The sequence below is a fragment of the Mastacembelus armatus genome, chromosome 22 (assembly GCF_900324485.2).
Source record: "Mastacembelus armatus chromosome 22, fMasArm1.2, whole genome shotgun sequence".
Classification (NCBI taxonomy): Eukaryota; Metazoa; Chordata; class Actinopteri; order Synbranchiformes; family Mastacembelidae; genus Mastacembelus; species Mastacembelus armatus.
In genome coordinates, this window is record NC_046654.1 from 15,233,896 (window position 1) to 15,246,740 (window position 12,845).

At 38.9% G+C, this 12,845-nt stretch overlaps 1 protein-coding gene across 1 annotated transcript in view; it reads right to left on the minus strand.

The window, feature by feature from the left end:
- sntg2 (syntrophin, gamma 2) overlaps positions 1 to 8,259 on the minus strand; it is a 56,628-nt gene extending 48,369 nt beyond the window's left edge. The window contains exon 1 of the mRNA XM_026293674.1: positions 7,916 to 8,259. Coding sequence (XP_026149459.1) covers positions 7,916 to 7,984 — 69 coding nt within the window. The 5' untranslated portion in view covers positions 7,985 to 8,259. The remainder of the gene's footprint in view (positions 1 to 7,915) is intronic.
- Between the last annotated feature and the right edge of the window lie 4,586 nt (positions 8,260 to 12,845).

The window sequence follows — 12,845 nt, forward strand, 5'->3', positions numbered from 1 at the left end:
TGTGTGAGACAGCAACTGCAAATGGCCTTCAAGAAATCACAGTTGTGGCCCCATTGGGAAGAGGGGGTAAAGTACATTTTTCAGAGTAAAAAAGTGTTTGAGAGCGGGATCGTATTTGGCTTGGCACAACCGAAGCAGAAAAATATGATTGAATATGTTCAGTGGATCATAAGCATCAGGATGGGGTTTTTTTCTAGCTAGAAACTATGCTAAGGAGTCATTCTTATTGACTATTTCACTGAGTGCCACATTTTAAGATCAGTAGAAATGAAGCATTACCAGGAGGGAGAGAGCACTGTATGAGTGAGACCACACTATGATGTTTCTGTAGAATGGAAATATTTCCACAGGTGAAACATAAAACTAATTTTTTGTAACTCCTAAGGCCTGTGCAGAAATAGTTGGCTTGGGGTTTAACAGCATTTTATTAAAGCTGAATCTTTTATAATCCCTTACTGATTCTCAGGTAACTATAAATGACCTAAAAGTTTCACTTTAGATCTGTAATTTAATTTTTTGTTGTCTATAAGGCAGAAAGAGTTTTTAGTGGCAGCCAAATTAATGTTCAGCAGATCAAAGATTATAACTAAAATATTAAAATATTGGCAAGTTGTCTATGAATTGTAAATGGTGTTGGGCAAGCTCTGTCTGAACTGAAACCATTTACTCTTTACTCTTGCATTCCCTGTCCACAACTTTTAGTCTTGCCAAATTACAAAACCAAAATAGAAAAAGCTAATGATTTCACTTAGTCACTATGTAGCTTATTAATTTATTGTGATAACTAACAACATTCAGTGCTGATTAGCCCCCTGGGGTGAATAAAATGTATCTCATGGTATCCTTTGCCACGTATCTTCATCAGTTTGTTTTCAGCTGCGGTAGAACTAAACCTTCCACACACTGACAACCTTGAAAAGCACATACACAGGCACATTACTGATACACAGATAGCCAGCAACCAAAGCTCTGTGCATATACTCTCTAGATGAACACATTTGTTTTTATCTATATACATCACACAACATCTCATAACTGGAATGCAAAATAATAATAATAATAATAATAATAAAAACATCTGGCCTTCATTCTCTTACAGTCGTCCCCAGTGAATCAAACTTTAGCTCCATCAGTTCGGTTGTCCCTTAAGAAACTTCTCATTATGGAGTTCATACAGCTTCAGCTGCGATTCACGAATTTTGATCAGTGGAACTGTCTTCGGGCCAAAACCACACATCACTCCTAATTTCCTCTCCTGGCTACAGGCCAGAATACAGTAAAATCTCATTCATCTGAACCTTTAGGTTGATAATGTGTATAAAAATGGACTGGACAAGAAAAAAAACAAAACAAAAAAAAAAACACTATAACACATTTCATGGATAAATATAAAAAAAAAAAACCCCTGGACATTTTAAACCAACTTTGAAACCAAAGTCTAAATTAAGCACAAAAGTGTGGACCTGTGTGTATGTCAAGTACTGGGTGATGGTGCCAGGTGTTACTACCTTTGTCACGTTTTCATCTCCATCCTTTACATTTAAAAGCAGAACCCAGCACTATTTTTAGCTTGTCCTTTGTAAGGGTCAACTGACTGTACCCTGGGGTTGTGTCAGTAATGAAACTGTTACAGATATGCAGTTTCATTTGACAGTAAACAACTTTTTATCATTAAACTTCAAAATCCAACCTGAGAGTTATAACTTGGAGCAAAGTGTTTGCTGTATTAATAACCATCTGCAATAGATGGTTAAAGGGCACATTCTCGTTTATTTCCAATGATAAATTAGCAGATAAGTCTGGCTCCCACAGCAAAACTGCAAGCACATATATTTTCCCAAAGTGAGCTTGGACTTTTGCCAACATGCAAGTTTGAAAAATCGAGCCAATTCTGTGGTAAATTTACCTCTTGTTTGCAAATTCTACCACACAGTGTTGGCTGGCACCTTCAACGTAAAAAAAAAAAAAAAAAAAAAAAGCTTAAAATATGAATAGGTTTGCCAAAAATCATTGCATTAAAAATGAGGGACCCAGAGGTACAGCTGCAATGATGAACACAATATGCGATTTTAAATGGTAATTTCTCCTAACATGCTTCTACCACGCTGTTTATTACCACATTTAGTATTTTTACTTCTTTAAATCAAGAGTGGTAGCAGGCAAGGAGTCAAACTAAATCTGAAAAACAATGCCCGTCTTAGGATTTGGTTATTGCATGAGAGACCTACAGTACTTCAAATACGAGTGACTGTTATAAAAGTCGTGCTATCATATATTGTACAAGGAAAAGTCACCAGTCACCTCACTTATAGTGACGGATTAGGTTTAGAAACGCAGAAGCAAAAGCTGTTTTTAATGCGTTTTTGAAACAGCAAAAGCTTATGACTCAGGCATGCTGGGTAAACCTGCAGCAACGGCCGACTGTGGCACACTAAACACACAGAGCACAAATCTTCACAGGCTTAAACTGGAGGTCTAGCTCAAGCAATACAAAACTGTTTGACTAGAAATTTCAATGTCGTATTCTATCTAATTCTTACGTTAATATTTCCTATGAATAGATTTGTGTCTCTATGGGAGAACATATTCATGTGATACCTCATTTAAAAGCTTGGAATCTACTATTTTTCAATATGGGAATGACAAGGTTTGATGTTTCAGCACAAAGAAGTTAGTATCTTACCTGCTAACTTACAGCTGTCTTATCTGGTAAAATGGATTTGATGGGTGAAACGACAAACTGCGGCAAACAAGGTTTTCATTTTGAAGAATAAAATGTCCAAACCTAATTTAACAACATTGAATTCTGTCTCTTCATGATCAGCTAAAAATATGAAAGAATGCCAGTGCAGATGAATTTGAGGGTTTGACAAATGAGTTGACTTTTCACATTCCACACACCAGTACTGATGGTACCAGCATTAAAGCCTATGTAATGAAAAGGAATTACAGTTAGAGCCAGAGACTAAAAACACTCAAATGCACACAGTGAACCTCTTTAAAGGAATAGTTCACAATTTGGGGAAATACAAATCATTATAGAATATAGCAAACCTTTCTGTGCCACGTCCATTGAATGTCCACAAAAACACAAGGTATCATCAGTATTTAATAGAAATACAGTAAAACAAAACACTTCCTGTGCACATTAGTGAACGTGTATATAGACACAAACCAGAGTCTGGCAGGAAGCACTATATGCTGCACACACAACGCTTTCACTATAGAAATCATAGAGCCATGTGCAGTAACAGTATGCCATCTTCTAAAATAGATGAAACAAGAGAATATTTGTATAATAGTATTTGACTTTTTCTATTGCCTATGTGGAGCTAATGTCTTAACACAGGATATTTACGCTCTAACGGGTGAGCTGTTCGGTTTGGAAAGAGTGGCAATTCATTCATTTGTTGTGTCAAAAGACATATAGGTGCTTTGATTATTTTACAGTAAATAGCTCTACTGTCATCTTCATGAAATTAAAATCACACTTCATAAAGCTCTCCTTCTCTGCTACAACTCCTCCTTGTTTCAAGTTTCCAACAGTGGAGCTGTAGAGGTTGATGAAACAGCACAGCTGTCAGAAAAACATCAGTATCAATAAAAGGAATGAATGAGCAAGGGAGTGAACGATTCCAACGGATCCAACAATTAGGGAATGGTTCTTGATTACCATCCCTAGCCCTACCCGCTGCCGATTACCAGGATCAACCAAACAGAAGCTGGACGATACCATCGCAGGGGGTGGAGTAGGGGATGTCAAAGTCAATTCCAGCTTCTTCCAGCTTCCATGTAATCAGTGGGTAGAGCAGGGATAGTTGGAAAACAGGACAGTGGCCATCAAGGAAAATTGGGTTGGTCACCCCTGATATATAGAGCCAAGATCACATTATCCCCGTATGCATAAAACCCACAGAAATGTAGAGTTACATCTTCTACAATCATCCTTGTATAACTGCTACCTCAGAACGTCTCTCTGGAAAATCTAAATCAAACTGGTGTATTTCCTCTTCACTGTATATTCATTGTTTGAACAGACTTGTTACACAGAGCTTTACTACTGAAATAACAGCACTGCCACCATTTCCCACATGTGAAATTATTGCATGTGGTGTGGTAAGTTTGAGAGACAACAATTAGACGAAAGAAATTAGTCTAATTGGTCTTGAGACATTCTACTTACCTCTTTTTTTTTTTTTAAGTATTTGCTGAAAAGATATGCTGTCTCATATAGACACAACATAAAACTGCAGCCTGGTCTAAGTTAGGAGTTTTTATGTTGGCACAAAGGGAGGAGTAAACTGGGGTGAATGTAGTTTTTTGAGGAACTAATTTAGGATTGTTTATATTTCCCAAATTATTTTATTCCCATTTCAACAATGAGACTCAGACACCAAACAACTATTGCTTTCAGTGCAGTTGTTTTAAAGTGTCCACGACTATCCACTAACAGCTGGAAGACAGAAAAGGTAGATTCCTTTATATCTCACTTGGAAAATGAATGGGGACATTAAAATGCATAAGTTTCCTGCCTTGAATCTAAATAAAAATGCTAATGAAACACTGTGGGTATTAATAATGCAGAGGACGGGTTTCCTTTTATTTGCTATGGAAACATTTCAAGAAAGGTTCTTAACATTGAGAGCACAACTTGTTTTGATGTATAAGTCTATGACACTACATATCCTCCTGACATTTAAAAATGAAAACACCACCTGATTAAGACTAATCACTACCAGGTTTAGTAATTACTTCAATAATGGAATATATATATATATATATTTCACCATTGCTAAACATTAACTACAGCAAAAGGAGGAAATGCCTGAAAGACTGGAACTACATGTTCCAAGTGTTTGCATTCTTACTCTTGGAGGGTTATTAAAGAGCATGGCTCCAATCACAGGAAGAAATTTGAGACTAAATATATTCTGCTTTAAGAAACCAATATTCTGTTTTACCATATAAATTCTGACTTCTTTGTGTCCTTTCCAATTACCTGAGTAGTTCTGGGAAAAAGAAATGTTAAAGACATGTTCATGTGGCAAAAGGAGTGATCTGGTTAAAATATGATTGGCTCCCTGAACACAAAAGCACTGACTTTCACATGCCACTGGGGTATAATTATACTTCTGCAGCTCCTGCCAGACTCTCAGCATGTGACCACAAGGGGTAGGGAATTTTATATGACATGCATGTCACTTATTTGTAATGTGGTTAGAATAGGACAAGCCAGGGCTTGATTGTCTGACAATCATATTGCACCACACTCCATGTTAGGGGTTTGACTTTTGGATTGTCCTTAACTGCTTGTTCCCTCTGTAAAGGTTATATTGACCAACATGTCAATATCACCAACAGTCAGTGCAATTCTGTAAGGCTGTGTGTGACTACATTTACAAATATTTTAGTGACAGTATTGTTTACCATGTTCGTTCAGACAGTGTTGACAAAGAAAGCTGTAATGCTTCACAGGCAGTGGTCTGCAGGAGAAACTGTACAGATGTAACAAGGTTTTTTTCAGGTTGGAGGTGCAGAAGTTACCTTAATGTTTTGCTAAATGATCTAAAGTGAGTATTTAGTATCTTGTTTACTAGCAATGATGTTTCAATGGTGAAACTTAGCAAAACCTGTCATCCTTAATTTTTCTTTCTGTTGAAGCATACATCTAACCTTTGTGTCACTTATCCATTTAAGTTTTCTAGTTCAACCCATAATGGGCTCATTACTGCCCCCTGAGGCTGGATTTTATACACAAACCTCAGTAATGAAATTAGCTGTTGTAACCCAGTCAAAAACCTCTGTAGCCTTTGTAATAACATTGAATTATATCTACTGCTTAGTGCATTTTCATGTTTTCACATAACAATACTGCTTGGAGACATGGATGGAGTCTCTCCCAGCATGAGGAGGCAGGAAAACCCCCTGCAAAGTCATGCTTGTCCATCATAGCACTAATATATCCTGACATCCAATTCAAACATACAACCAGAGTAAACACACACACACACATATATACACCGGCATAGACCTGTTTAGACTGGAGGATTCAAGGTACTGGATCTAGACAGCTGTTGAAACCTGTTTTACAGCAGCAATCTGCCTTTCATTTACCTCTTTCTTCTGCTATGACCATGATTATGGTGAATACTCATCATGATTCAGAAACAAGAAAACAACTACTATTCTTTGATGCTCCCAGTGTGCCATGATGAGGGAGCTGTATTTGCATGTTTTAGAAAGCAAAATGTAGAATTTTGAAGATCTGTTTGAGGATCTGAATTTAATTGAAGGTCATTTCCAAAGAAAAAAAATTAAATAAAATAAGAGCTCAAGCTGACAACATGTTTTTAAGGGTTGACATGAACTGGCAGAATACGAAAATCATCTCAGGAATAAAAGTGTGTAGGGACACAAAGCCTAGCTGTAGGACTATAGCTGTGTTTTATGTTACAAAACCTGAGTCTGGAATATTCCAAAGGCAGGACAAAGGCAAAATGTCCCTACATATGAAAAAGGCGTCTACATTTAGCAATTTTGAACATTAATTCAGCCTCAAAACCCAAATAACTGGATGCTTTTCTGTTGAAAATTGTTTAAAAACCAGTGATATGACAAATTTAATTAGAAGCACAATGGAGTCTGTGCTTAACGCAAACCGAAACTGCACACCAGGTGATCATAAATGTGCCTGACTGACTACAATCCTTGCAGACATTGCTGTGTTTGTGGAAGAAACTGCTCACAGTATAATAGTAGCCATCCCTCAGTGGTAAATGGAGCCTGGGATATGTGTGAAAAGCCAACACACTTTAAGCAGAATTAAGCTGCAGACCTGGGTCTCCAGAGGCTGAAGGATCCAGTTTTAAAAGCAAATGCTTAGTGAATGGAAAGTGGCCACAGAGAAGGACTCTGGGGACTGATGAAATTAAAGGCACTACATGTCCAGTGGAGGCACAAAAAAAAAAAAAAAAACAGCTGAATGCTGTGCAGCAAATGTTAAAAAGCTCATCATCATTTATTTTCTTCACAGTCCAACCACATCCCCAATTAAATATAAAAGCCTTTGGGACTGAAAACAAATAGTCATAATATAACTAAGACATCCCTACAGTGCAACTATAGATCCAGCAGGTAATAACATGAATGACTGAATGTGGAACTTACTGGAAGAGGTTTATAATTTGATGACAGATATTTCGAGGGAGATAAATCAGAAACATGTTCAAATACATACTGACTAACACTGACGTCTAAAAACACACTGACAAAATGTAAAGTTGAGTTAATGTGTTTCTGGATACAACTGCTATCAAGGCACAACTAGTGAGAAATCGCCTAAAACGCGCTCCGTTTCGTCACGCCAGCCCGCAGTCACATATCTGTTAGTTTAATGTGCATTTGCTTGTCAGTCAATTTCTTTGTGTCGTATAAAAGGACAAATGGGCTTTGGGGAATTGGTATCATCTTCTGGTGAGTTCGGCATATGTGTGACGATAAATGACACACGCGTTGCTGCGTTTCAACCAAATTTGTTCTCAACTTCCAGCATCGCGCACAGCCGCCGCTGCTGCCCTGGACGGTGTTTGCGTCAGGATGACAGCGGGTGATTTTTCTAAATGAAAAGTTATAAGTTCGTGTGAGAGCGTCATAGTTCAGTGAGTGTACGCCGAACTGCGGAGATGATGTTTCTGATTTAGAAACCAAGTTTGTGACAAACGCGGCTGAGCATTCACGTGTTTCTAAGAAAGAAACAGATAATCGTCGGTTTTTTAAAGGCAGTCTGGAGTTCCCCCTGTACACCAAAGAAACCCACAGCGTGTATGGGCTTTGCGCCTCTTCCTATACACCTCACATGTCAAGAGAATCGGACAAACTGAGCTATGATTGAAGTCCAAATAAACATGATACTTGCCGAAGTTGGAACCAAAAGGCTGGCGGGTCGCTCGATCAGCTCAGGTTGCTGTTTCCCGGTCACATTCATTTCCCATAAAACCGCTTTCTCCGTCCGTGGACTTGGCCGAGAGTTTCTCAAGTCATTTATCCAGCGATCGACTGCAAGTGTTTGTCACCCGCGTCCCGTTCAGCGACAGAGGCAAAGGAAACCATGTCTGTGGTCTCTGGGAGGATGGCAAACTGGCACTATCTTGCGATTGCAGCAGTTTTACCTGCTGCAGGGCCAAATTAGAGACAGCAGTCGATGGTTGTGAGTCCACAGCTCAGCCCTATCTGACAGCACACTGTGTGTGTGTGCGCGTGTGTATGTGTGTGTGCGCGCGTGTGTGTATGCTCATCAGCCTGCATGCTTCTCCACCTGCTGCCTGTCCTCCTTTTAACCATTTGTGCGTCAAAGCGCAGGACATTAACCCGTTCACTGCCGTTTCACCTCTTGAGCGCATACATCAAGCAGATATTTCATATGCATCTTTAATTCATGCTTTGGAGACAATGGCGGACAACATTATGAGGAGTATGACTTCAATCCAATGGTGCCTCAGGCAAGAAACATCACCAAGATCCAGAACTACACCATGAAAATCACTGCAGCTCTAACTAAAATCCAGTCCTTCAAGTCAGTGTGCAGGTGAAGCTCAGCTGCCCTGAGCACCTCAAATTTTAATGGATACTGCCACAAATGAATTTTCTGTGGATGTTTGGACCAATTTTTTGTTGTGCAGATGAGATGGGTCAGATTTTTTTTTTTTTTTTTTTTAGTTATTATTTTTGCCTTACGCCTCACTCCTCACTGCTGGCCTGAGGGAGCCGGTGCTGCTGCTGGAGTTTAGTGGCGCAGGCAGTTTTATAGAACAAATACCATCACTGTCAGGAGCAACACAGGTTAAAGACAGAGACTCACAGACACCTGACAGACTGTGTGCCATGTCTGGATGGGTAACAGTGCTACAGTGCATTATATCACAGCACAACACTATCATCAGACTGTATGAAAGGTATCATCAGGGGATTTTAAAAGCAGCCATTGTTAGGGAAGCTACTTTAACTACACACTTCAATGACAGGCGTCCACGTAGGAGCCTGAAATTATATGTTATATGTGATGTTTTAAAGCTGGTTAAGGAATTCAGTAAAAAATATATCAAACTTATTGCAAATGCAGCAAGGCTCGTGGAATTCATTATGCAGCCATGGTTTTTAGTTAAAGATTTCTAAAGGCAGAACCCAATATTAAGACAAAACAGCCTTAATGTTTGAAAGAAAGCTGGAACATCAGAGCCAAAAGCACTTCACGGACTCCATGGATAGAGCTGCTCATATGGAAAAACATAATTCTGTGCCGGCTGATAAAAGCAATATGTTAATTTATGTTCACTCAATGCAAATGTGTTTTCAACCTGCTGTGTGCTGGAAGCTTTCTTTAGTAAATACACTGATAATAGTAGTGATTCAATGTGCTGGACGTCAAAAAGAAATCGAGGCGTCGATGTTAGCACACTAACTTTCTGTCTCAACAAGAACAGCAGAAACAGCCATAAGCACCAGAGATGACTGAGACAGAGTGTACCGCAGAGATCCAGGCAGCACAAATCGCTCCCAGCCCAGGCACGTTGTTTACAACAGGATTGTTAAAAATGGCTCAGACCCAGTGTCAGGAGTCACTTGAATACATTCAAGTTTGGTCTGACCCGCTGATCTTGTGTTGCCCTCTTTGACCTGAGCATTTGTGCTTGGATTAATGACTTTAGGACAAAAACAGTAGCTGCTTTTCTCACTTTAGTGAGATCACCAGCACGATGACAATCTTCTTGTGCCATGAATATGTTCTAAAGCTATGGGACTGATAACACCTACACCTTTGTCTAAGTTCAGTCTGCTTAAATCTGTAGCTGAAACTCTCACAAGGTGGTTACAAGTCTGGATATGACTCCTTCATATCACACATGTTCTGTTATCATGAAGGGAAGTGATATTCCAGTGTGATGAAGCTCTAACATCTGGTCGACTTCTGTATGTCCGAGCATCAGTCAGTGATATTTAAAGCTCCAAAGCCCCTGTGCGAGTATATTTCTCTGGATCTCTCTCTTGCATCTTTAACTGCAGCAGGGCTTTGAAACCCTTGTGTCAAAGCTTCAAAGTGACGTGTTTTCTCTGATATCATATCTAAAAATGCTCACTTTTCTGGGGTTGTGTTTTACATAGCTGACTCTGCTTCAGGCCGATTTCTGTTGATGAAAATAAAACTTCAGCAAAAGTGTCGAGAGTTAAATTTCTCAGGATCTTTGCCTCTTTCAGGAATCGTTGCTGGCTAGTTTCTGCTGAATTCTGACCTTTCTTTGACTCAGCGACTCAGATTAATGATGCACGTTGGTGTTGGTCTTGTTCCTATTATATTCTGAAAGAGGAGCCTGTGAGGGGGAACTGAGGACATCTTGCAGCAGCCACCTTTAAACTTTAGGTTGCTAAACTTTTCCTAAGGAGACCTTATCTAAACTTGTGATTCTGATGGGTAATGCATTTCTGAAACTTTTCTGTCTGGTTTTTTGAACAATACCCAGAACGGGGTGCTGCCCTGATTAAAGAAGGACAATATTATATTGTGAATGTTAAAAAATGACTTTTGGTGAAACTCCTGATTTAATCCCTATATATCTTAACGGGGCTTTTGTGCGTTGAATTCTTTACTTGGCATTAAGGACAGTGTTGTTAATTGGTTCGGTGCCTGTCTTTCTTGTACTGTACAACCTTTTCTAAAAACTCATCAGACAGTAATCCTCTGCACACAATATGAGGGGCAGAGTTCAGCCTAAGGTCCTTCCTGCATTCTCACTCTCTCTCTCTCTCTCTCTGTGCTACGTCTGTTATACAAGCTGCCATATTTTCAAATCTTAGCAAAAAAAATGTGTAACATTTAAAGAATTTTCCTAAATCTCTTGGACAGTTTTTCATCAGTGCATCATCTATTGCCACTGATCTTGTTTTCCATGCAGTCTTTATCAAATCAGTATCTAATTTTCACATTTTAACTCTGGAACCAAAGCAAGTGGTTCCTAAAAGTCCAGAGCCATGATGTCTGCTCTGTGATTTGAGGTAGAGCAAATGTTAACAATAGGGTCCCAGTGTGATTAATAGTTACCATGTTCATCATATTGGTTAGTTTCAGATAAACACAAAGGGCAGCTCAGGCTTCTGTAGATGTTCATTTACAGAAACCAGTTGCCCTATAACACAATCTGCTATTATAGGAAAATCTTTCCAAATACTGTCTTTGATACTAAGTCATCTCTGTAAAGTTAGAAATTACTTAAAGTTCCAAATGAGCTGAAACATAGACATTTGCAAAGCCACCTCTCTCTATTCCTGCTCAAATCAAAGGCCTCTTCAACATCTGGCTCCTGACAGGCTTTTAACTGATGCTAACAGAAGAAATCATCCCTCTAGTTCCCATTAGCTTCATTATTGATAGGTGTTTGTCGGCACAGATGGATTGAGTGATTTCGTGCTGAGCTAAAAGGCAACCATCACCTCCTTCTGAATTCAAGTCTGGGACCTGGGACCTCTGTTGTACATCATCCTCCTGCTCTGCCCTGTTTTTCTTGTCTTCTTTCAACCCAAACTGTTCCATTAGACAAAACATAACCCTACAAAACACGCGTCTGTTTCTAACCTCCACAGCCCTTATAGGGGGAAGCAGAACTGCACAGGAACTTCTGACAAGGAACAAAGTAAACTTTCAACTAAAGTGTGAATGATTTTCATCATCAGGACACATACTCTGATTTAATTCCAAAGGGTTTTCTCTTAGATAATGTATAAAGTGAAGGGTACAAAGCCCTAACTAAAGTTACTGCTGTTCACTAAGAATAAAATAACTATGGGTAAGGAAAAAAAGCTGAAATGACATCGTAACAGAAATACCTACCTCCAAAATGAAAACAAAAACAGTGCCAATAACTGAACAACCCTCTAAAAACCACCAGCCAGTATAAGACAAGAATAAACCCTATGATCATATACGTTACTTTAAATCTCCAACTATGAAGTAGCCAAAACTAAAGAGGTATAAACTGAAGGTCAAAAGGAATTCATCATTTTCCAACAAAACAGTTTAAATAAAAGGTTTGCATTTTTGTAAGTCCTTTACCTATAGGCATTATGGGTGTAAGTGTCTGTTGTCACTAAGTTGTAACAGCCCATATAATGGTATTGTCAGCACACCAAAGGGGAAAATAAATGGTTTTATTTAAAGCTATTTCCAAGTGGGAGCTTGTACTGTATGGGGTACAAATGAACAGGACATTGAATTAGGCTCAGTGGGCTTTTTTTTTTTTTTTTAGGAAGCTTTGTGCCTCTAAGAGATGAATTGTCTAACAGGCAGAGGTCTGTTAGAAAGATGGGATCTGATGCTGAGCCAGATACCCACCTTAGTGCTTAAGTGAGTTGATTAAAATTTCATGATCAGACCTCAAATGCTGCACTGAGTTCTAAAGGAATTAGGACTGAGTAATGTCCTGGCTGCATCCCTTTTGTTTTTTTTTTATAGTTCAGGAGTGGCAGCTGAATGCTCTGGACTCATCAGAATATCTAAAGGGAATCTTCTTAAAGCTCTCGGTTTTTAAAAGCCTAATGTGGTGGACTTGTTGATCTCAAGCGTGTACTTAATTCCATTGCTCAAGTTCTCAAAAAAGATCCTGAATCAAACGCACACTCCCTTCGTGCACATGTAATCTGGCTCTCTCTGAATGTATTAGTCACAGCTGTTTGGAAAAGGCACAATAAAGTAACGAAAATGTAAATATTAGCATCTTTAGCCTTAATCAAGTATATTCATGTCTATTGTATCTTCATTAACCTTTTTAAAAATGGTGATTGGCCCATGAGGCTTTTAA